A 24,153-nucleotide genomic window follows, 5' to 3' on the forward strand; every position below is an offset into this window, starting at 1 on the left:
TTCTAGCGGTAAGTGTTCAAATTAGCGGTAAATTTTATAATCCTTGATGCTGATTGGCTGTGACGGCTAATTTTGACGGTAGTTTATACCATTGAAATCCAATGGTAAGTTTTATGCAACGGGCCCCAGAAAAGACAAAACTCCTATAGGCCTATATCCCCCGGGCCCCAAATCAGCATACATGTATTTTAAATTAAACCTTGAGCCTTTCCAAAACATCTTTACGAACCTACAGCATCAGTATAATTGTTCATTCGGATTTGATGCATTAATTTTTAGTTACGGGAAAATTATAACATGATTTCAGAAGTTGATGTTTTATCGAGAAGTACAAAGTCGCGTCCGCTGTAATACGCTTTATGTGAAAAAGTGATTGGCTGGGACCGCGGTCGAGGCCCAAACCCGCCTTTTTGAAAGGTTCCGGCGGCGAGTACTGATCACACGGAATAAGATTGCAAACTCTCGGTCGAAAAGTGAAACGATGGCGAGGAGTGCGCCAACTAGCGTTCAGCGGGGATGGATTTCAGTGGGCGTGAAGTTTCCGACCATGTACCAGGGCCTGCGCAGTAGGGGGCCCACGTGCGGGTTTCATGAGCTAACAAGCCAAAAAAAAAAAAAAAAAAAAAAAAAAGAAAAAGAAAAAAAAGAAGAGGAAAAAAAAAGGTGCTCAGCTCATCTCTCCCCGTCCACTTCCGGGTTTCTACAGCTGACAAGCAAAAAAAAAAACAAAACAAAACAAAAAACAAAACAAAACAAAACAAAACAGGTCCTCAGCTCATTCTCTCCCACAGTTCTCTCCCTCCCATTTCCGGGTGTTATAAAAAAAAAAAGGTCTTCAGAGAAAACACATAACCTTACCGCCGCCATACTTCAAGATCTCTATCTATTTCTATTTTAGTGCCACTTACGTACTTCCGGGTTTAAAAAAAGTGCATGTGGGGGCCCAAAGTGATGACACCTTATGTATTCCTTTGTATGGTGCACAAAAAGTGTGGGGGCCCGAGCCCCCACGGCCCCCACGGCCCCCACGGCTGCGCCGGCCCTGTGTACTGTGGTGTCTGAGCATGCACTTTCGCGCGCTGTTTGTGGGAGACCTAGGCTGCGTTTATCAACTTTCCCCAGTTTAAACGACTTTCGAAAGCCCTTTCGATAGCCCTCTCGATAGCCCTTTCCATAGCCCTTTCAAAAGCCCTGTCCACTCCCTGAACTATTAATGTGCCGCTTGTTTTCGTCGGCTGCGTTTATCAACTATCGATAGCCCTTTCCATAGCCCTTTCCATAGCCCTTTCGAGAGCCCTTTCCAAAGCCCTGACTGCCTGTGGTATACTATTAATGTCCCGCTTGTTTTCTAAGAAGGGACGGCGAAAAGCAATTACCATCATAAAGACATATCCTCCTTTGAGAGTGACGAGTCATGATACAATGGCACATGAATCAATTGTCTTCCTATCTGTGAGGCAGCTCCAGTTTAGCACATACTTCAAATATTTCTGAGTGGCAGCATGAGACATGGGATCAAAGGGAATGAGACTGTTGTTACTCTATTTCTCAAACCTTGTTGGTGAAAGAAACACCTCCTTGTTCCAAGCATATGCGTGCATTACACACAGCGAGTGTGTACTTTACGTGGCGCGCGTCTTTTCAGAAACTGGAAACGCATGGTTGCGTAACCGCAGTAGGGCGACCTAAAGGGCTTTCAAAACAGCTTTGCGTTTATCAACTTCGAAAGGCGTTTACAAACAGGTTTCTGATAACCTGTTTAGGAAACCTGTTTGGATCGTCACAAATTTCGGGCTTTCGAAAAGGCTTTCCTAAAGGGCTTTCAAAACAGCTTTGCGTTTATCAACTCGTGAAAATTCCTTGAAAGCTGTTTGGATAACCTGTTTCTGCCGAGAAAGGAGAGTTGATAAACGCACCCTTTCGTAAAAGGCTTTCCTAAAGGGCTTTCAAAACAGCTTTGCGTTTATCAACTCGTAAAAATTCCTTGAAAGCTGTTTGGATAACCTGTTTCTGCCGAGAAAAGGAGTTGATAAACGCAGCCCAAGACAAGATATAAAGACAAGAAAGAATGAATTTTCTGTAGATCTAGAGAATCATGAGTAAATACAGTGCAGTGCATTAATCTGCACCAATAGCTACACCAAACCATCAACATGTTCATCCTTATTTCGATTTCCAAGTTTCCAAGTTGGGTTGTATGTATAGGTTCCTATTATGGCTGGGATGTAAATACAGCTCTATAAATGTGGTTCCTATTATATACTCTCTAAAAAAATTCGAGTGAAAATATTCACTCCTAAAAGAGTGAATACAAAAAAGAGTGAATTTGGAGTGAAATTGGAGTGAATTTTGAGTGAAAATGTTCATTTTCACTCGTTTTAGAGTGACCTCAGGGATCACTCCAAAATCTTCGAGTGATCCCTGAGGTCACTCCAAAATGAGTGAAAATGAACATTTTCACTCAAAATTCACTCCAATTTCACTCTAAATTCACTCTTTTTTGTTTTCACTCTTTTAAGAGTGAATATTTTCACTCGATTTTTTTTTAGAGAGTACAACAGTATACTAGACTAGTACTATCCCCCCCCCCCCACACACACACACAATCAGTGAGAACTTTTGCACTTCGATGTTGTAAACGGTGCAATTTGATGCATTTTTGCGTGTTTTATCAACCTAAAACGGTCCCACTGGTATAAGTATAAGGATATAGGTAGCGGTATTTTGATATAGATTATTATTAAACAATTTGCTCCAAAAAGTTATAAACTAAATAAATTTCTTATATGACGATGAATATCATGAACGCTGTCTGTTCAGGAAACAAGCAAAATAAGCATAAAAGCGAGAGTCCAGGAGAGGGGTATATCTCCTCCAACATGAGGATGATTTTACATTTTCAGACCTGAAATTCAACGATCTGTTGGATAACCTTTGGTGAAATACTTATAAATTGTTTTTTCGCGCGCAAAAAAAAAAAAATAGATACCGGTAGATGATGTAAGTAATAGGGCTTTTTTTTTTTCCAGGGAAGTGTTAAAAGCTAAAACGGCGAAATCAAAGTTGGCTCTTATTCCGCATGTGCATCGTCACTGTGTATGTACAAGGTCTATCCACGGGGGAGGGTGTGGGAAGGGGTGCCCCCTCCCACATCCGAGGGAGATTTTGCGTTTTAAGAATTGAAATAAAACGATCTGAGGCACACTTTTTTTTTCGTGAAAAATTCGGACATTGCCATGGGGGACCAATTAAGCAATGGGAAGGTGGCAAGATACGTCTCCCAAAACATATTCGAGGGGGCTTTTTCATTGTTAGAACAGAAATTCAACGATCTGGCGCACATTTTGCTGGATTATTTGGAATAATTGAAGAGTTTGTTCGCAAAAACCGATAAGTCCATACTTGCCAAATGGAGATATTTGCGATTAAAGGTCAAGAAAAATAAAGAGAATAATAAGAACATGTTTGCTTCTTTTGACCATAACTTCAAAAATGTACCTTTATATATGTTGTGACCAATATATCATTTAAAAGGTGTTATTTTGTACTTAATGACAGAGACTGTACTTCAAAATCTTCAAAAATGGACTTATCGGTTTTTGCGAACAAACTCTTCAATTGTCAATCAGAGAAGTGTAGCAAGTATGTGGAAGGAGACAAAGAAGGAGGATGTGGGAGGAGATAAGCCCTATTCCCCCTCATAATTATCATCACGAGGGAGACTAATTTGCAGTTAAAGGTTCTGGTGCACACATTTTTTTTTTCTTTTTTTGCATATTTAAAAAACTCTCGATGTTCAAAGTGTGGCCATATGATATTATAGTCTACCATACACCGGCGTATAAATCTGTAAAGTGTGTGTGTGTGTGTGGGGGGGGGGGGGGGGGGGGGTGATTGATGATAGTCACCATCACATAAAAATCACGATTACAAGCCCATAACCGTACTGGCGCAATTGGGGGGAGGGGGGGGGGGGGGGCTTGGGGAGCTTGATGGGGACTGCCCCTCTTTTTTTTTTCAGGAGACAAAGGGATTGAAGTCGCATCCCCGACATTTTTTTTGCATGAAATAAAAGATGGGAGGGAAGTGGCAGCAAAGAATGTGAAGACTTTTTGCTCTCTCTTTTTTTTTTTTTTTTTGCTTTTTTTTTTTTTGCTTGTCAGCCGACTTTCGGCCGAAAATTGCACGTCAAAAATATAAAGACCTTTTTGTTGCTGTTTCGCTTTTCTTTTGTTTTCTTTTTGAAAAACGATTTTGACACCCTCACTTTTAAAAACATAGCCTCGCCCTGCATAATGCAAAAAAGAAGTCAATTAAATAATATATATAAAAAATATTCATTGTATGTATAGTAGTTATATTTCCTTATACCTACTGCGTTTCTAAATTTTCTTGATTTAAGTCAATTAAAGCAATCATCCCCAGGGGCATCGTTCAGTTTAATTGATGGAGGTGGGCCAAAACATCAAAGGGATGGTACAGCATTGGTGGAGATGAGAATTGGGCTTTTAAGTCTTTGCGAGATACCAAGAAAACCGTATAATGAAATATTACAGAGCATACCATTTTAATAGGAATTCAAAGTTTATTTGATGAAAATCGGGTTTGGAATGACTGAAACATCCAAAAACAAAGTAACAAAAAGCAATCGTAATAAAGTGTGGGTCCCACACTTTATTAGAATCGCTCTGATTTGGATATCTCAGCCATTTCAAAACCAATATTCATCAAATAAACGTTGAATTCCTCATGGACTGATACATGCTCTTTCATATTTCATAAGAGATTTCTCATTATCTCACCAAAAAATGTTGGAAACCTGTAATTAGGTCTCAATCAAAACTATCCGACCCCTTTAAAACAAGAAATATATGTGCGAGAGAGCGGAGTGACCGAAGTGCTTTTTACACTTGTAAATTTTTGCTTAGTCCCGTACCAACGGTGGGGCTAAGGGGGGCCTTATATTGCCCCACCGTTGGTACGGGACTATCCTTAGCCCACTTTCTGTTTACACTCATTCTTGCCAAAGTGGGCTAGCCCCACCTATAGTCCGGTACTATCTGGCCCTGCAAAATAGCCGGTTAGCACCGCATAAAGCAATTGCGGTGCCAAGCAAGCGAGTGTAAACAGAACGAAAAAATAATCCTGGACTATAAAGCGAAGGAGACGAAGTCCGACCCCACTGACCAATCAGAAACGAGGTAATCAAGTGCTGCCGGTGCGTGCGTGTACGTGTCCAGTGCAGAGCGTAATCATGAATATTCATGTGGTTTTGGAAAGTACCGGACTAAGAAATACGAGAGTAAAAAGGTCAGTTTTCTCCTTAGCCCCCCGGACAAGAGAAAGTATAAAACATGTAAAACGGGATTTGTTGGCGAGTGTAAAAAGCTGTAAAATTGGTACGGGATTAACGATAGTCCTGGGTCAGAGAAAGTCCGGGGTTAAGAAATACAAGTGTAAAAAGGGCTCGAGAGGACGAAGGGAATGGAAGGGACAGGGGCATCGATCCGTTTTCACGATTGGGGGAGGGGAACTTTGAGTTGAAATATCTGTGGGAGGGGGGCGTTCCACTCGAGGAATATTTTGTATTTTTAGACATGAAATTCAGCGATCTGGTTTACACTTTTGGTGAAAAGTTGGATTTTTTTTTTCTATTCAGTAAGAAAAATAGAAAAAGAAGCATTCACAGATAATTGAATGATTTAACATGGGCGTCACCAGGGGGGGGGGGGGGGGGTGCGTTGGGTGCGAACGCACCCCCCTTCAGATCCTTAAAAAAAAAAAAAAAAAAAAATCAGTCTGCGAGCGACCTCAACGCCGGATGCTAGATGATTACTCTTTTTTATTTTTTTCTTTATATTTTGCACCAGGACACACACACACACACACACACACACACACAAATCAATTCGCACCCCTGGTTCTGGCAGCACTGATTTTATACATATCTATTAGTATTCTACAGTGTTTACTATTTATCGACCGTACTGTACATCCGTACGATACGGAGATACGTGTGCTACTTAGGGTCTATGTACGTTACTTCTGACCAATCCATTGCCAGCCCAAGAGCGAGCCCTAGCCTCACTAAAAAAAGATGAAAAAAAAATGGAGTGGCAAGCGTATCATTTTGCCCACCCCCCTCCATAATTCCAGAGACGAGAAGATTTTCTTATCTCTTTTTTTGACAGAAAAACAAAAAGTTACCCCATAAAAATATTGGAGGGGCAAGCATATTTAAATTTTGCCCCCCCCCATAATTAATAATTCCCGAAATGAGAAGATTTTCTTGCTTTTGAAAGAAAACAAAAATGTTGCCCCCATAGAAATGTTGGAAGGCAAGCGTACCATTTGCCCCACCCCACATAATCATAATTCCCGCGATGAAAAGATTTTCTTGTTTTTTTGTTAGAATTCAAGAAATCTGTCCAATTATTTCACCCAAAAGCAGTGGCGTAACTACGGGGGGAGGGGGGTAGGGGTGCGCCCCCTCCCAATCCGCTGGTAAAAAAAAAAAAAAAAAAGACTTAGCGAAATAGTAATTCAAGTGTTAGTAAACTGCTTTTGAATGAAAGGGTGATCAAGAAATAAGATATTTTTCTATGATTTCTTTTAACCATAATTAGATAGGTATAGATACAGTGTGAAACATTGTTTAAAAACCCCGGACCCGATAAAAGATTGTGATTCAGCGTGATTCCTGGTTGGCATTCTGCATATAAGCAGGATGTGCGCAGTGTACTCGGTACATCCGAACGAAGAGTCGCTACAATGTTGCGCAATGTGATGTAGAATGTACACCTTTGTACCTTACGCTTCGTTATATCAAAGCTAGATCATTGATTTTGCAGTGTTGCTTTACATACTAGTCTATGTAAAAATGTCTTGCATTGCCAATGAAAAGACTTGACCTGGGCTAATTCCTAACTTTTCCATGTACATTATAATACACACACACAAACAAACACGCACAATTAGTTTAGGGGATGCTCTAAAGTGCAGATTTTGGACATCCTTTCCCCGCTTGGTCACTTCGACGCCACCTCGCTGGTCATACCCCCCCCCCCCCCCCCCAGTCATGAACATAAACCCACACCCTTGACTACCAGTGGCGGATCCAGGGAGAGGGGCGCACCGGGCGTCCCCCCCCCCCCTTTAATTTCCAAAGCGAAAAAAAAATATAGCTTCAAACGGCAGTTTTTGGACAGTAAAATGTCAAAATTTTCAAGCTCGCTCGCTCCTCTCGCTCGCATTTAGTCGTAATGCCATTCTCCTGAAGTTGCTGCCAGTAATTTCCGGCAGTTGCGCCTGGTGCGCCCCCTTAATTTCCAAAGCAAAAAATATATAGCTACAAACGGCAATTTGGGGACTGTAAAATGTCAAAATTTTCAAGCTCGCTCGCTCCGTTCGCTAGCATTTAATCTTTATGCCATTCTTCTGATGTTGCTGCCAGTAATTGCCTGCAGTTGCGCCCGGTGCCCCTCCCCCCTTAATTTCCAAAGCGAAAAAATATTGCTAAGAAAAGAACGGCAGTTTTTGGACTGTAAAATGTAATATTTTCAAGCTCGCTCGTCCCGCTCGCTCGAATGTAATCATTACTAGTATGCCCTCCTGATATTGCTGCCAGTATTTGCCAGGAGTTGCGCCCGATGCGCCCCCTTAAATTCTAAATCGAAGAAATATAGCTACAAACGGCAGTTTTGTTTGTTTTTTACTGTAAAATGTCAAAATTTTCAAGCTCGCTCGCTCGCTCGCTCGCATTTAATTGTTATGCAATTCTCCTGATGTTGCTGCCAGAAATTGCCGGCAGTTGCGCCCGGTGCGCCCCCCCCCCCCCCCCACCTCCTTTATTTCCAAAGCGAAAAAATATGGCTCCAAATGGCAGTTTTGGGACTGTAAAATATCAAAATTTTTAAGCTCGCTCTCTTCGCTCGCTCGCATTTATTGTTATGCCATTCACCTGATGTTGCTGCCAGATATTGCCAGCAGTAAGATGCGCGCGATGCGCCCCCTTAATTTCCAAAGCAAAAAAATACGGCTACAAACGGCAGTTTTTGGACTGTAAAAATATCAAAAATTTCAAGCTCGCTCGCTCGCTCGCTCGCATTTAATTATTGTTATGCAATTCTTCTGATGTTATTGCCACTAATTACCGGCAGTTGCGCTCGTTGCGCCCCCACCCCTCCTTTATCTCCAAAGCGAAAAAATACGGCTCTAAATGGCAGTGTTTGGACTGTAAAATATCAAAATTTTTAAGCTCGCTCTTTTCGCTCGCTCGCATTTAATTGTTATGCAATTCTCCTGATGTTGCTGCCAGTAATTACCGGCAGTTGCGCCCGGTGCGCCCCTACCCCTCCTTTATTTCCAAAGCGAAAAAATATGGCTCCAAATGGCAGTTTTTGGACTGTAAAATGACAAAATTTCCAAGCTCGCTCTCTTTGCTCGCTCGCATTTAATTATTATGCCATTTACCTGATGTTGCTACCAGTAATTACCAGCAGTTGCGCCCGGTGCGCCCCCCTTAATTTACAAAGCAAAAGAATATGGCTACAAACGGCAGTTTTTGGACTGTAAAATGTCAAAATTTTCAAGCTCGCTCGCTCCGCTCGCTCGCATGTGGTCGTTATGCCGTTCCCCTGATATCGCTGGAAGTAATTTGTCGTTTCACACCGTCATTCTATAATCCATTTATAAGGGGTACAACCCTCTCCGGCACTTCCACACCCTCACCCCCCCCCCCCCCCCCAAGATGAAATCCTAGCTACCGGTGCGCCGGTTTCCCTTAAAAAAACTGTAAGGGATTGAGAGCTTCCTATATTCCAAATGTCTGTCCAAAAAATATCGTAAACATTTAGTGTCAAAACGCACCCCCCTTGAAAAAAAGCTGGTGACGCCCCTGTTTAATTGTGGTATCTCGTTCCGAGTGTTGTTACGACGACATCACCGTGTGGGCCTACTAAAATTAATGATACGTGGAAGTTGTCGGGAAGGGAGACGGATGTGTAAAGGGATAGCGGTATATAGCCCCCTCCCTTATAACGGAACGTTTGCATTTTACGATTAACATAGAATGATGCGCACTTTTATGGAATCATTCGGGAAATAACTGTCAATCTCCAGAGTGACCGACAGCGACCGAGCGGGGGAAAGGTAAATTAAACGAGGAACTTGTACATTTAATAGAATTGAAGTCATGGATCTGATGCAAACTTAGATAAAACATTTTGGAATCTGTCAATCTAAATGTGCCAGTAAAAACAAACCCCGAAGTGTTGTGGGGGAGGGTGTGTGGGAGGGGGATACCCCCTTCCACGCGAGAGAGATTTTTCTGTTTTAGAATTGAAATTCAACGATCTTGTGCACACTGTCTTGACTGATCTTAATAAAAGGTTAAAGGGAGAGGCTTCATGCACATGAGTGTTTATACACAAGTAATTTTACATCCCTTCACCTTCCAAATCCCCGGTCCTAATCTTTTTTACAAAACAAATTGTTTGTTTGTTTGTTTGTTTGTTTGTTTGTTTGTTTTTTTTTTTTTGGGGGGGGGGGTGGGAACTGCCCACATCGCCCCCCCCCCCCCCCCCCCCCCCCTTGGCTACGCCGGTGCCTAGTAGTCAAATAATTCACTCTACTTGTCAAGTATTCATTTGAATAAGAAACCTAATATATAACTCTGAATTGATATTGTGTATTGCCGTCATTTTATTGTGGTTGTTTCAATCATGAAAATCCAAATAAGCAGAAGTCCAGTTTATATCTATAATAAGCCATCTATATTCTGTAAATGCAGTGTTGAATAACAGTCCCTGTTGTGCATGTGTAGCGCGATCCGGGAAAGTGTGAAAGCTCTCAAGAGAACTTTTGATTAAATTGAATAAACGAGTAAATTATAGAAACTTCATTTAATGACATACCAAAAACTGAACCCGAGTCTTACAATAATCTATGTTATAGACTCACATTAAAAAAAATAATAATAAATAGATAAAGAGCAGATAAAATTCTCTGATTGAAATTATATCTTGAGAAATTTCACAGAAACGTAAGTTATAGTCATGATGATAGGTTGTGATACTATTAGCTGCTAATGGTCTGTTTATTTTGTTGCTAGATATAAATATTTTTCTTTTAAAGTAAATGGCAAAAAAAAAGTGAACGTGTATTGTGTCTGAGAAACTTATGTATATATTTGAAATTTTAACCTACAAGAGGTACCCGTACAAAAAAAAAAAATCTTAAACTTTTTTTTTTTGGTCAGTTTTTAACCTTTTTTCAATTGCTCAAATTCATAATATAATAAGCATTAAAAGAATTGTAGCATAATTTTTAAGGGAGGTTATATGACATTACTACAAAATAACATTTCAGCGAACATGACTCCTGTGAAGTTGACAAAAATTCTTGCCATTTTCTTGAGGAGAAAAAGTACCCTCACGCTTTAGAGAAAATATGATATAACAGTGGATTATTTGACTAGTTTTCACTCCAAAAAGTGTACACTTTCATTCACATAAAGAAGCGATAATTTGAAAGTAAGAGCGCTGAAAAGGTTGACACAAGCCATGCCATCGAAGTCTTCTGACCACTGTACTAACGTAGATCGATTTGCAGCTGCCGACCCAGGTTCGATTATCCCCGCTGAACGCTAGAGGGCGGGCGCCACTTGCATTTCACCGCACCAGCACCACACTAGAGTTCTGTGACCAGCATGCAGCGGCGCGGCCAGCGCGAGCGGCGCCGGCGGCCACGGGCGCAGGCCGTGTAAAATCGGGAGGGCCGGCCAGGGCCGGGTTGATCATCTTATTCCGTACGGTGACGTCGAGTACTGCATTCTGACAGTTCTACAGTCTAATTGGCTTATAACACAAGCATCGGTTTATACAAGTTTGAAGTGAGTAAATGGTCAATAATTATGATTTTATTAGGTTTGTTTCTGCACGGCTAAGATCCTTTATTTCTCCAATCTCAAGTCGTGTGTCGTGCTTGCAATTTGCCTGTGGCTGTGCTGTGGCCCCAACTGCGACAGCCGCCACACTACCGGCGCGGTCTCCGGGGCTTCACGACGTCCCCACGCGTGTAGTCTGTATAACAACACTGCTACACACTGCGCAGGATGATGCATGGCATGCAGTTGCACATTCGAATTGCACATTTTTACAACTTTACAAGTAATGAGTGAAGATTTTCTAGAAGGTTACAAGCCTGGTCTTCATTTCAAGAACAGCAACTCTTTTCTGGCTCATCCAAATGCACTTCGAATTGTCCTCATATAGCGACATAGGCCTACTGTCACTGATGTGAGCGATGAGTTTGTTGAGGTGGTTAATCCTCTTCTTGGTAGTCTTGCTTGGTGCTAAACGAGGACAACAGAAAATGTTGGCTGTTTATTTCATAGTAACGTTAGAGACCTGCACGGTGTAAATTTAGATCAACACTAAAAAACATTCACCTTACATTGCTGGTGAAGAACAAGTTTGTGCAGAGATATGGATGTGAGGTTGTGTTGAGACCACTCATGAATGATCTGAAGAACAGATGGTTTGAGAGTTAGGTGTTGATGGCACTGAACATAAAAGTACCAGATTGGGCACTGTTATCTGGTTATAGCTACGTGTATGTGTGGGGACAACCTATCCAGTCATGCTGTCGGCGGTTTTTCGACTTATTTCTCATCTGGACGCATCTGTCGTTCCTGTATGGCGAGCAGAGAGATATCTCAGAGATTCATTGAATCTGAATTTGTGCTCAGAACAGCTGATGTCCATGCTTATCACTTAAACGCTGTACTTGTAAGTTAACCAGCAAAACTGTTCAGTGTATGGGGTATTGAGACCTTGCCCATTCAGTGAGCTGCAGCACTTTGAGGTTACAAAGTGTCTGCCTCCTGATCCTATGCATGACATGTTAGAAGGGGTTTTCCTATCGTGATAAAGGTTGTATTGAAGGAAGTTGTGAAGCAAGGATTTCTGACATATGAGGGAGTTGGAAGACTGATGAACAGTTTGCAATGTGTCAGGTATGGTAGGAGTGATGCACGTTGCAAGCCTGTTGCTATTTCTGCGAGAATTTTGCGACAGAACGATAATATTGCTGGGTCAGCTTCGCAAAAGTTATGTGCCTTCTCAGAATGATGGCATAATGTTTGGAGAATTTGTTCTGGAAGATTCTGAGATATGGGAGTTGTATCTCTCACGCAGGGAGATATATATGTTTGGCACCAGTAATCAAGAAGTCCTGGGTGCCTTTTCTGCAACAGCAAGTGATTGATCAAAATGCAATGTTTTCACAACTGTCCCCTGACAGCTTTAAAATCTTATTCACTACCATCGGCTTATTTCAGAAATGGGACCTCTGAGGAATTTTTGGTGCATGTGATTTGAGGCAAAGCACCAACTGGTACTTCAAACGCATAGCTGCCACCATTAGGAATTTTCGCAATGTGGTGCTTTCCCTTGCTTCCCGACACCAGTTTCTGCAGTGCTGGCAGATGAATGGAGGATCCGTTTAGTTTTATGAGGAACTTAAGGTTCCCTTCATGATTGTGTCAAGGATCAGATCTCTTTCCACAGTCTTCCTCATTTTCTTCAAAGGAAACTGAGTGACAATACATTTTCAATTTGGTTGATGATGATGTACATTTGTGGAAGGCTACATCTGTGACAGTAGATTTCATGGACTTCAAAGAGAATGATGTCATTTTGACTGATGTTGTTCAGATCATGGAGAAGACATTCCTGTGTTTGGGAAGGTGAAGTTCCTACATGTAGCTTCTTTGTAATGACACCATTTGGTATGTTTATAAGTACTAAATTATACAAGACTATCAGCTTCAGTAGACACTTGCATGCTTTTGAGGTCATTGGCCTTCAGCAGTGGCATGTGTTTAAAACATCAAAGATGTCAAATTTTCAGACTTTGAATGTCTATGAGGTGGATGGTAAGTGTATGGTGTCCTTGAAGTACAAAGTATACTTTAGCATCAGATTAGAGGCTGTGTCTGTGATTTGCACACCAAACAGTTTTTGCTCAGATGTGTGTGTGATTATGATTTTGTCTTTATATCACAGGTATGGTTAGACCTGCTAAATGTAGTATGTGCCTCCATTGTATGCAATATATTATTATGTACTATACATTGTATGTAATGACACATGTAAGTCCCAGTGGAAAGGAGGATTTTTTTTTGACATTCACTGAATTTGATTATCTTCAGCTGCACAGTAATTACTGATCTTCAGATATCACGGACATGTCCTTCATACAGGGCATGTACGCAAGTGATGTTTGAGAGGTGCAGAGACTCCAACTCTCCCGTTTTCGACTGGAGATCTCCCGCCGAAATCCCATTATTGCAAAATCTCCCGTTCTCCCTCTTGAGATTTAATTTCTCCCGCCCTGGCTCTGTGTCTCCTGTTGGAAAGGATTTCTTACTTATTGCTATTGTTTGTTGACAAAATAAGCCTTAGATACACCAGAGAGCATCTAGAACCCTAGGAACTTGGCGCTTCGCACACATCAACTTGGAGTCTCCCGTTTGCTAGGGGTTTCAGGCGGTAGAATCTCCAGATCAGAAGGTGCTTTGGGTTGGAGTCTCTGGAGGTGCAAATGGGTTTACCTGAGCACTTTTAAATCTTGCACCCATTTAGTAACTTTTACCAAGCAGTATCCAATTACAAGTGATATTTATTATGCATCACACATATGTATCTAAATCTAACATGCAGGTAATACATGTATTATTAAAGTTATTTGATATAACACATCAGAAAGGCAGACGCCTTGTCCTTTAGCTCTATGTCAATAACAGATTTAATTTTACCTCAGTAAGGCAAATATTTTATTTTTATTTACATTTTATTCATCTCCTGAATCATGGTAATTTTTAGGCCTAAGACTGTACAGTAAGAAACATTGAAAACAATTGAATCAATATGGAGAGGTTGAATGCATTTACACTAAACTCTCCTTCAAAAGAGCACTATGTCTAAAACCGTGGAATGGCCCATTTAATGAATTGTGCTCATATACTTCACAATAATTTCAGTCAATTTCAAGTTAAATGGATTTAAATGCCTTGTATGGACCGTCAATCAGCTTGTGAGGTACTGTACATAGCCATGTACTGTACACTTGTACATCCGTGCACAACCAGTGTATCAAAACCAGTATGCGTTATCCTCCTGGACACTACATGCATTTATAGCTGTGGTCTCTTTCCACTGTTTAATTGTGTTTTCAGGATGTTGCGTTACCATGTGTCATGCTGCCAATCAAAAAAGATAGTCGCAGTGGAGAATGACTGCAACATTAAGAGTTTCTTGAAGAAGGTGAAGGAGACATTTAAGCTTCCAGAGACGACTGTTCCGATTATTCAGGTCTACAGTGAGGACTGGAGTGATTGGATCGACCTTGACGAGGATTTGCCACCTAACAGATCCAAGATACAAGTACTTGTTCAAGAAAACAATGATGTGGAACAGCAGCAAGATGAAGAAATGTCCCAAACTCCAACATCTCAGTAAGTTACATTCCAATGTATTTGTACAATGTATATTGTACTACAAAGGTTGTTGGTTTTTTTTCTAATCCATGGTACACTGTATCTGACAATCGTATTTTTTTTCAAATGTGAAATATTTTTGTGATGTGGAAAAGAATTGACCATCAGTTGACAATTTAACAGGCGTCCATTTCGTTGTTTTGCATTGAATGCAACTGCAACTTTTTCTTTTGATATTGATATGCCAAATACCAGGCTTGTTGTCAGATGGATGTGCTAACAAGCACCGTTGATAAGAATTTCATGAATTATAGTCACCATGATTATCACAATTGTTTTATACGTTGTATTTCAGTGAATTAAGAAGCCAAACTGTCTGTTGGTACAAATGACCTTTTTCTACTCCTGCACAAAATGAAATTCCAATGTACAATCTGGTCTACTTTACATTGTAATTGTGGGACGTGCTGTACTTGTACAAGATGTACCTTTGATGGTGATTGTAGATTTGTTCCATTGATTCTTCAGTGGCTGTCTTTTGATACTGTGTGTATCATGAAGTTTAAGTTTTGCAGTACATGTATGTTACCGGTATGGCAAAGTACATCATGTACAAATTGTACATGTTGTGAAGGTGAAAACTACTAGTAGTGGGTGTTGCTTACGTGCATTGTACAAATGTTTCAAGTACATAGTCTTGTAAGGCCCGTACCTTTGAAAGGATGGTATACAGTTGTGTAGTTTTAGTTGAGAGGGGTTTCAGGTGTCCGACTATTGTTGTTGTTGTTGTTAAATAATGATAACCTCTTCTGAAATATAAACGAACATGTAATTCTAAGAGGAATTCAAAGTTTATTTGATGAAAATTGGTTTGACGTCACGTGGCTGATATGGTCACAACAAAGCAATCCTAATACAGCTGTATTAAAAAAAAAAGTAGAACCCACCTGTTACAAGGGGCTCTTTCTTTCTTCCTTTCTTTTTTGATATCTCAGCCATTTCAAAACCTAGTTTAATCAAGTAAACTTTCATTCTCTTGTAGGATTGTATCCTCTTTAACGTTTCATGCATTGGTTTCTAAAACTAGTGTATCCTCGAAAAAGTTACATGCTGAATCCTCACCTCAATCAATACTTCAGATGTATACCATCACTGAGGGGGCACAAACCCTATTATACGGTATGCTCGAATTGTGGTGCTGTCTTACAGATCATTATTTGTTTGGTGTTAAAGTTCATGTTAAGTGTACATGTTCACAGAAAAAAAAAAGTATACACACACACAACAAATCCCATTAACTTAGTGCAAGAAGACTGCAGTGAGTTCACAGATTTATGTATTGTACATGTATTGCTCCTCTTCCAGAAATCCTGTTCAGAGATATGCATCTGTCGACTCAGACTGGCATTTAAACTACACTCTACCGACAATGCCCGCTGATGTGAGGAAGCTATTGAAGGAGGACAGCCCCGTTGTACTCGAGAGGAAGTGGCGCTCCAGGATAGTTAAACAATTATATGAGGATGTTTCACAACACACAATGTAAGTATATTGTACCAGTTTCTCTAATCCGTGTTACATACATGTATGTGCATGAAAATTGTAAGTCAAATGTGGAATATTTTTGTGATGTGGAAACTTTCTCTAATGTTGTTTACTGTAGCTTGTTCATGTCAATATTTTGTTTTGTGTACATGTGTGTGACCAATAAAGGAATGCGCACATGATACATACATACATGTACGGTGAGACTGAGTTTGATAAAGAAATGTTAATGTTTGTAAAGATCCTTCACATTGATATTCATTGCATTAATGTAATAACTTTTCAAAAAGGCAGGTGCATGTACAATTGGACATTGTCTTTGTGGGACATTGTAACTGAGATATTAATTCCAGATTTGTTCCATTCATCCTTCAGTGGTTGTGAATATAACAAAAAAGAAAGAAAAGAAAATGCAAATATCAGCTTACTTCATCAAATGCTTTTAGTTAATTGTACAAAAAATTCGGTTTTGCTGTATAGTTGTAATATTTTACTATATTATACTTTTCTCAGAAATAGTTCTCGATTCATCAACAGTTACTATTTGAATTTTATTAAAGTTAAAGATACTGTCATGTCCTTGTATGAGAATGAATTTGTCATTTCAATTGTATGTTTTGTAAAATTGTGAAATTGAAGACTGCTTCTTTAAATAGATGAAAACTGTATCTGGGCAATTCCGTATGGGAAGGGCAAAAACAGCAAAATTCAAAGTTAAGTAAATGCTCTGAAATTTCAGTTTCCCGTACAGACGGATTGTTGTATTTACGGAAACAAAAAACCCTTTACCAATAACTTTCCTCGTTTTTGTTGTACACACTTTTAAAGTTGGAAGACTATTTATTGTATTTATATAAAATCTTACAATATTAAATGAAAATTTAAAATGAAACAACTTAAATATCTCTCTGCTTTATCCATACTTCCACATCTTTCTTCCTATGCTTCAACAATCACATTTAATGAAGCATTCAGTCACTCTCATTATGATATTTTTTGGAGAAATGTTCAAAATCTACTGACAAATTGACGTAATTCCGTTACCATAAAATTGAAAAAAGTTTTCTCCTGAACAAACTAATCACTGATTTTTTCTCCACTTGTAAATTTTTTCTCTACATGTGACTCCCTGAAAAGTCACAAAACATTTTGTGAAATATCTCCTTCAGTTCTTCTGTAATTGTGGTAACGGAATTACATGGTAACGGAATTACACGCACATCTAATATGGAAGAGAATGACATATCCTACTTTCGTGCCAATATGTATGTGAACTGTTCATGAAATAGCTTCAGGGCATTATTATTGAGCTTAACAGTGTTGGTGATTGGCAGTAAAGGAGTGAAAGTTGAAATATATGTATGGTATGATACACTGACATGACTCAGCATAGTGTAGCTGGATGCCTCTGACAGTGAGTCCTGACATCAGGGTACACGCTTGACAAGACTTCTTGTGCTGAAAGTCTCCTCCTTTCCTTCACCTTTTCTCATATGTACAAGAACTACATGTGTACAAGGAGACTGTGCTAACTGATAACTTTATAAGGTTTGCTACAGATACTCATTCTCAAATGTTAAAAATCATACTGAATTTTGAGATATCAATTTGTATATTTTCTTGCTAAAAAGTCTCATGGTTTCATACAAAATCTAAGTATAGTGATGAGGGACTATTGAATGGGTGTGATGCAGCATAAATTGAACAAAGTTACAAAGAAGAGGAAGGACATAAAATTTATTTAATAGGAAAAGAGAGCACTGCTACTGACAGAGAGAAATGAACAGGATAATTTTTGTGAGGAAAGATCAAGAATTTAAGAGAAGGATCATACACAATGTGATAGAAGTCATTACTTGACACGGGATGCCCACTGAATGTGACACCTTTGATCTTTCTGTATGCTAAAGGCTTTATTATCACCAAGTCGATAGTCTGACCTTTTATTGAACATATCATGTTTTCATCCTCAAGTCCTTTATCTTTAATGGTAAGTGTATGACTATGACCTTCTTTCATTTGTTTCTTAGATCTTTCCTCCACAGAGACATTATTTTGATTTTCATGCCCATTTGATACAGAGCATCTGCTACCCTTTGAAATTTTTCTTTAATCCTTTCTTTTTAAAAGGAATAAAGACAAAAACACCATTTGTGATGAACATTTACCCAGTCAGTAATTGTGATACAGCTCTAAAATGTAACATTTAGGCCTATACTTTCCCATCCTAAGAAGATTTTAAATATTAAAGTCAATGGGCTTCTGCTTCTACCTTTACTCTTCATGTTACCATTTGCTGTACAATCCAGTTTCCTTTCATACAAGTGCCATTACAGTGTATTTTATAATTTGCTTTCAGGCAGTCAAAATACAACTTACCACAAAAGAGAAGATGCACACTTCTTGTTCGACGAGTAAATATATGACAACACTCAGGATGAGAAAATAGACAAAGTCAAAGAAGAAAGACAAAAACAGGAAACTTGTAGGAAAATTATAGGCCAAGTCATGATTGTGTTTCTGAAGACGTCATTTGGAAATTTTGTGTGGTCAGAAGTAAATACTAACATTATTCACAGGTTGATTAATCTAACTCTAACACAGTGAGCTGCAGATGGATAAAAGAGGCCCTCTTACCTTTCTATGAATTAACAGAATTTGGTGGACTCACTCTAATGGTTCAAAAAGTTGTAGTTTGTTAAAGTTATTTTGCTGTTTTCTATTTCCTTTTAGTTTAGTTCATTTTATTTTGGTGGGCTTAAGTAGGACTAAAGGGAATTATCAAATTATGCACTACATTATATACCAGGGGGCAACTTCAGCTATTAGTAAAATGTCACAAGTTTTTAGTAATTAATATATGCCACAACATATAGATAATAATGATTAAAGGACAAGTTCACCTTCATAAACATAAGGATTGAGAGAATGTAGCAATATTAGTAGAACACATCATTGAAGGTTTGAGGAAAATCAGACAATCCGTTCAAAAGTTATGAATTTTTAAAGTTTTTGTGCAGTACCCGCTGGATGAGAAGACTACTGCAGTGTATGAATAACTTAGATGTCACATGCGTACAACAATATAAGGAAAATATAAAGAGAATTTCACAAAATTCCATCTTTTGAAAAAAGTACACATTCCCCTGACTCGTTACCGACAAATGTTATTGGTAATATTATTCCCCCTGCCTTTAGAAAGAGGCAAGTCAAGTGCACTTTTATTATGCCAAAAAAGTGAAAATATGTTGAATTTTCTTTTACATTTTCTTTATACTGTTGTACGCATATGACTCACAAGCTGTAGTAGTCTCCTCATCCAGCGGTTCCAACGCAAAAATTTAAAAAATTCATAACTTTTGCATCGATTGTGCAATTTTCCTCAAACTTTCACTGATGTGTTCTACTAATATTGTTGCATTTTCTCAATCCTTATGTTTATGAAGGTGAACTTGTCCTTTAAGCACTGGTGCAGTACCATAATCGTATAAGAAATTTTTCTTTTCTATTTATGATTGAATTGTAATTTGTTATATTTGTCATTGAACCACAACTGCATCTTTTCACTTAACAAATTAAAAGTTTCAAGCATCATTAGTGTTCGCACTTAATATTAGACATTGTGTTCAATAATGGGGCTCACACTGTGCTCTTGCACTGTAAATTGGCACTTTATGATTTAGATTTAAATTCAGTGTCAATCCGGACAGTTTTTCATTATTTTCTTATGCATGTGCACATAATATTTATGTACAATACTTGTAAGTAATTCACACATATTGTCAATTATTGGCATATTTAGGAAGAAGAAAACAGAGAAATCTGTCTTGCATGATATCAACAAAAGAAATACAAGAAAATTTGAGTATTGTTGACTGGATTTATAGAATTGTACTTGTGTAGGGCTATTCTAGCGTAATTCCGTTACCGTGTGTCTTAGATGTCATTTACCTGCAGAGTGTGAAATTCTTAACTTGAAAGTAGACAAATTTTGATGGATGTGGTACTTAGAAGTTACGAGATCTTGATTGACATAGTTACGACTTCAAGTTAGCATGAACATTTTATGTTTTTTGACAATAAAAACTCATTTGGCACCTATACACTTGTAGCAGTTCAAGGTCAAAGGCTAGAGAGTACTTCTTTAGTGGTTATATTATAGCTAAAGGCTTAAGCAATCTTTATCAAGACATTTCAGAATACATCAGTACCAAGAATGTGTATTTTTTCCAGTGTATTTCAGAAGGCGTAATTCCGTTACCATTTGTGTAATTCCGTTACCACTGACTTTACAGGGAAAAAGCGTGCTGCTTGGAAAATGTGATGAAATATTTGAAAAACAATACAACTGAATTGAAGTCGACAAAATCAAAGATGAAATCAGACAACAACCTACAGTGTATGTGTTATAGATTTCAGAGAAACAACTCCCAAAGTCAGAGTTGAAGTTGTGACTAAATTCTCTGGTAATTCCGTTACCATCGCACATAGACCTCCTTTGTAACCAACCAAGTGAGAACATTTAAAAAATTTGTATTTGGGGTGACAGTGTGAGTACCTCTGCATCTTTTAAACGTATCAAGAGAAGGCAAAGTAATCAATCCTGTATACAGGGTGAAAGAATATGAGCCAAAATTCTCTGATTTGTAATTCCGTTACCGCGGAATTGCCCATCTGTTTTACATCTGTATGTACTGTACTTGCAGGTACCCTACCCCATCACAATACAAACTTGTGTGCAGTACCCTGGTTGCAAGATTTCCTGTACTGAAGGACAGAGCTCAGAATTCGTCAGGATATGTAAGCATAGATTTCCCTTGCATACACTTAGTCCATGGGCCAAGAGGCGAAAAATTGGTTATTGGTACCATCTCAGGTGGCAATACCTTTTTGGTGTCATTTTGTTTGTTGGGCATAGATATGCTTATCAAGCTATGATAGCATTTCCAAATGAGTAGCTTAGTCCTAATAAATGAATTTTTAACCAATTTGGTTTCGTTTTTATATCCCTATACTTCTGAATTGAGGCTAACCGCTATAGAAACAAGAGCACGGTCTTCTGTATGTCCATGGAGCTCATGGTATGTCCACAGGTGTTCTGTTGTAAACGCGGTGCGCTTAGTATTTATTCAAGGCGGCGAAGGGAATATCCAAAGGGTGATGCTGTCCAGAGCTAAACGCTGTGCGTTTAGTCTTTATTCAAGACGGCGAAGGGAATATATACAAAGCCTATGATACAGTGTATATCCCTTTATCTAAAAAACAAACAAAAAAGCAATTCCTCGTGGATGTTATCATATCTAAAGTTCCTAATAAAAGGGATTATCTATGCTGTTTTTACACTACCCTTTCAACAAATACATCAGCTTTAAACAAAAATCACTCTGCTCATGTACAATATTATTTATTATAATGTATCGTAGTGTACCGGTACATTGTTTCTGCATTATCTTTCATTGTTGGATGGAAATAAAACGACAGTGGCGTGGCATTAGCGTTTTCACCGTAGCGTTTTCACCGGAAAATGATGAATAATTGAAAAATACGGCAAAATCCACTAGGAATTATTTTTTTGTTTGCTTTTTAGATAAAGGGATATACACTGTATCATTAGCTTTGGATATTCCCTTCGCCGTCTTGAATAAAGCGCTGTGGACATCATAACCCTTGGATATTCCCTTCGCTGCCTTGAATAAAGACTAAGCGCACCGCGTTTACGACAGAACACCTGTGGACATACAGAAGACAGTGCTCTTCTTTCTATAGCGGTTAGTTTCGATTCAGAAGTAAAGGGATATAACAGCGAAACCAAACGGGTTAAAAATTCATTTATTAGGACTAAGCTACTCATTTGGAAATGCTATCATAGCTTGATAAGCATATCTATGCCCGACAAACAAAATGACACCAAAAAGGTTTTGCCACCTCAGATGGTACCAATATCTGGCCTGGCCCATGGACTAACTGTGATGTGCCTCATTGGACCTGATTGTACAATTGTATAATTGTGTAGTACATGTACAGTATATGTATGCCAGGTGTTTTCCATTTGATCAAGATCGGCCTTGTTAGGTGCATGGAATCACCAAGGGGATGTGAGGTAGACAATTTGTAGTGATTTTTATTCAATGTATAATATTAGGAATTCCTTTAGTTGAGTAATGAATGCAAGTACATTTTTTGTTGCTTGTATAAAGTTACGATTTTCATGTTTCATTGAAGGATACCTGGAAAGAGTCACTCATCAACAAATTCAAATATGAGCGGTCTCCTCTGCAGAATAACGATGTTCTGAAGAAGAAGGAGGTATACGGCCACAAGAAGGCTGCAGTGGATCGGAATCAGCCACCCTCTACGGTAAAACGTGTCAAGCGAGATTCTGTAGAGGTATGTATCATATCCCCTGTACTTGTGTCACTTATAAAATGGTCATATTATAAAATGGGTTCAAGAATGTAGCCAATTGGAAGCGCTGAAATGAGTCAGGTGTGCGTGTATCAATTTCTCACTAACATGCACGGCCTGACGTCACAATGTTTACACTAGCAGTGCACACTCAATCAGTTGTTAAAGTGCGTCGCACGCTACTATACGCGCTGTCAATCCTGTAAACAACTTCTAGTTCGGGCTGCCGGCCGGCTTTTCTTGTGTGCATAACGTGTGGCGTACGTATACTCTTATACGTACAGTACTTATATGTGCGGGATTTCCGAGTGCGACGTGCGTAAATGTTTGGGACAAACATCTTCGAACATCTTGACTCTTGAGCGAGTGCTACATGTAGCTGACTGGTATTGACCCACAAAGGTACGTGAAAAATGCTGTTAGTTTTCGACCCATTTTATAAAACAAATGATGCACAGGATTATTTCGTGGCATAGTGGAGATGCAGCTCACTCTTGGGTATTTACAATGTAGTGCAACATGCACTCGGCTTCGCCTCGTGCATGTTTCATTTTGTAAATACCCTCGAGTGCGCTACATCTCCACTAACGCACTCTATCCTGTGCATCATTTGTATATTATTCTTCTTTCTTTCTGGACAATTTTGTGTCGTCAATATCTCAAGAATGACATTACGGAATAACATGAAATTTTCAGTCAACATGTCTCATGACAAAATCTAGCCACAATATGGTTTTCATGCCAGTAACATATCTATGACATCATCTAGGCGCCATTTTGTGATTTTCGGACCATGTTACATGATCGATCATAACTTCATAACTAAAGGTCATTTCTGTATCATTTTTGGTGGACATAAAGTTCATGTCGCGTTCTATCTTACTTTTCAGTGCTAATTACCTAGGACATCATTACACGCGCGTACGCTCGCGTCAAACTTTTAAAAGGGTCAAAACAACTTTCCAATGGGAAATCTCGAAGTTTCAGACAATTTTAAGCGTTCCGCGCGTCCGCGTCCGTCTGCGTATTTTTGCGCGCAGTGCGCGCGTAAGCAACATGAAAATACACATTTTTTGACAGATTTGGATTCCTGATACATTGAGTAACAATATCCATTGATTTCCGATCAATTTTGACCTATAACAAAGGAATGCACTGGCGTCCAAGTTGAAATTTCGTGTTCGCCTCTATGTGCAAATATAGCGAAAAACATGTCTTTGTTTATTTCGCCATAGCTCTTAAAAACGTCCGGTGACCCTATGTTTTTATAGCATATTACAAAAGCATGAATTGGAAATATCGTTTCAAGTATCAATATTGCCAGGAAAACTCGATGACGTCATCATATCATCATCTGAAATAAAAAAAGTGGAATTAATTTTTTTGAGGTACTGTTTCTGACATTCATTTGCTCGTATCTCTATTGTTTAAGCTCAATATTATCCCAAATTCAGATATGTTGTACTTTGAACATTTGCCTTTCAAGTCCATGTCATAGTTTTGAAATTTAATGACGTCATCATACTTTAAATTGTGATTAAAAGTAAAGACACAAAATCGGACAAGTTTACGTGTTATGTCTATGGGAGGTGATTTTTTTTTAGACCATGCATTGACTTGACAACGTTTAAGCACCGTTATCTCAGCTGATTTTGCTCCATTTCCTCTGAAACTTAAGTATGTTGTAGCTCAGACAATAAGCT

General features: G+C 39.0%; 1 protein-coding gene across 1 annotated transcript in view; it reads left to right on the forward strand.

Annotated features, from left to right (window-relative positions):
• Positions 1 to 10,831: 10,831 nt before the first annotated feature.
• LOC139710663 (uncharacterized) overlaps positions 10,832 to 24,153 on the forward strand; it is a 44,044-nt gene continuing 30,722 nt past the window's right edge. The window contains exons 1-5 of the mRNA XM_071622585.1: positions 10,832 to 10,891; positions 14,240 to 14,518; positions 15,866 to 16,042; positions 20,752 to 20,845; positions 22,268 to 22,432. Coding sequence (XP_071478686.1) covers positions 14,241 to 14,518; positions 15,866 to 16,042; positions 20,752 to 20,845; positions 22,268 to 22,432 — 714 coding nt within the window. The 5' untranslated portion in view covers positions 10,832 to 10,891; position 14,240. The remainder of the gene's footprint in view (positions 10,892 to 14,239; positions 14,519 to 15,865; positions 16,043 to 20,751; positions 20,846 to 22,267; positions 22,433 to 24,153) is intronic.

Source organism: Diadema antillarum, unplaced genomic scaffold (genome assembly GCF_040938485.1).
Source record: "Diadema antillarum isolate AM-2024a unplaced genomic scaffold, OU_Dant_1.0 seq00001552_RagTag, whole genome shotgun sequence".
Classification (NCBI taxonomy): Eukaryota; Metazoa; Echinodermata; class Echinoidea; order Diadematoida; family Diadematidae; genus Diadema; species Diadema antillarum.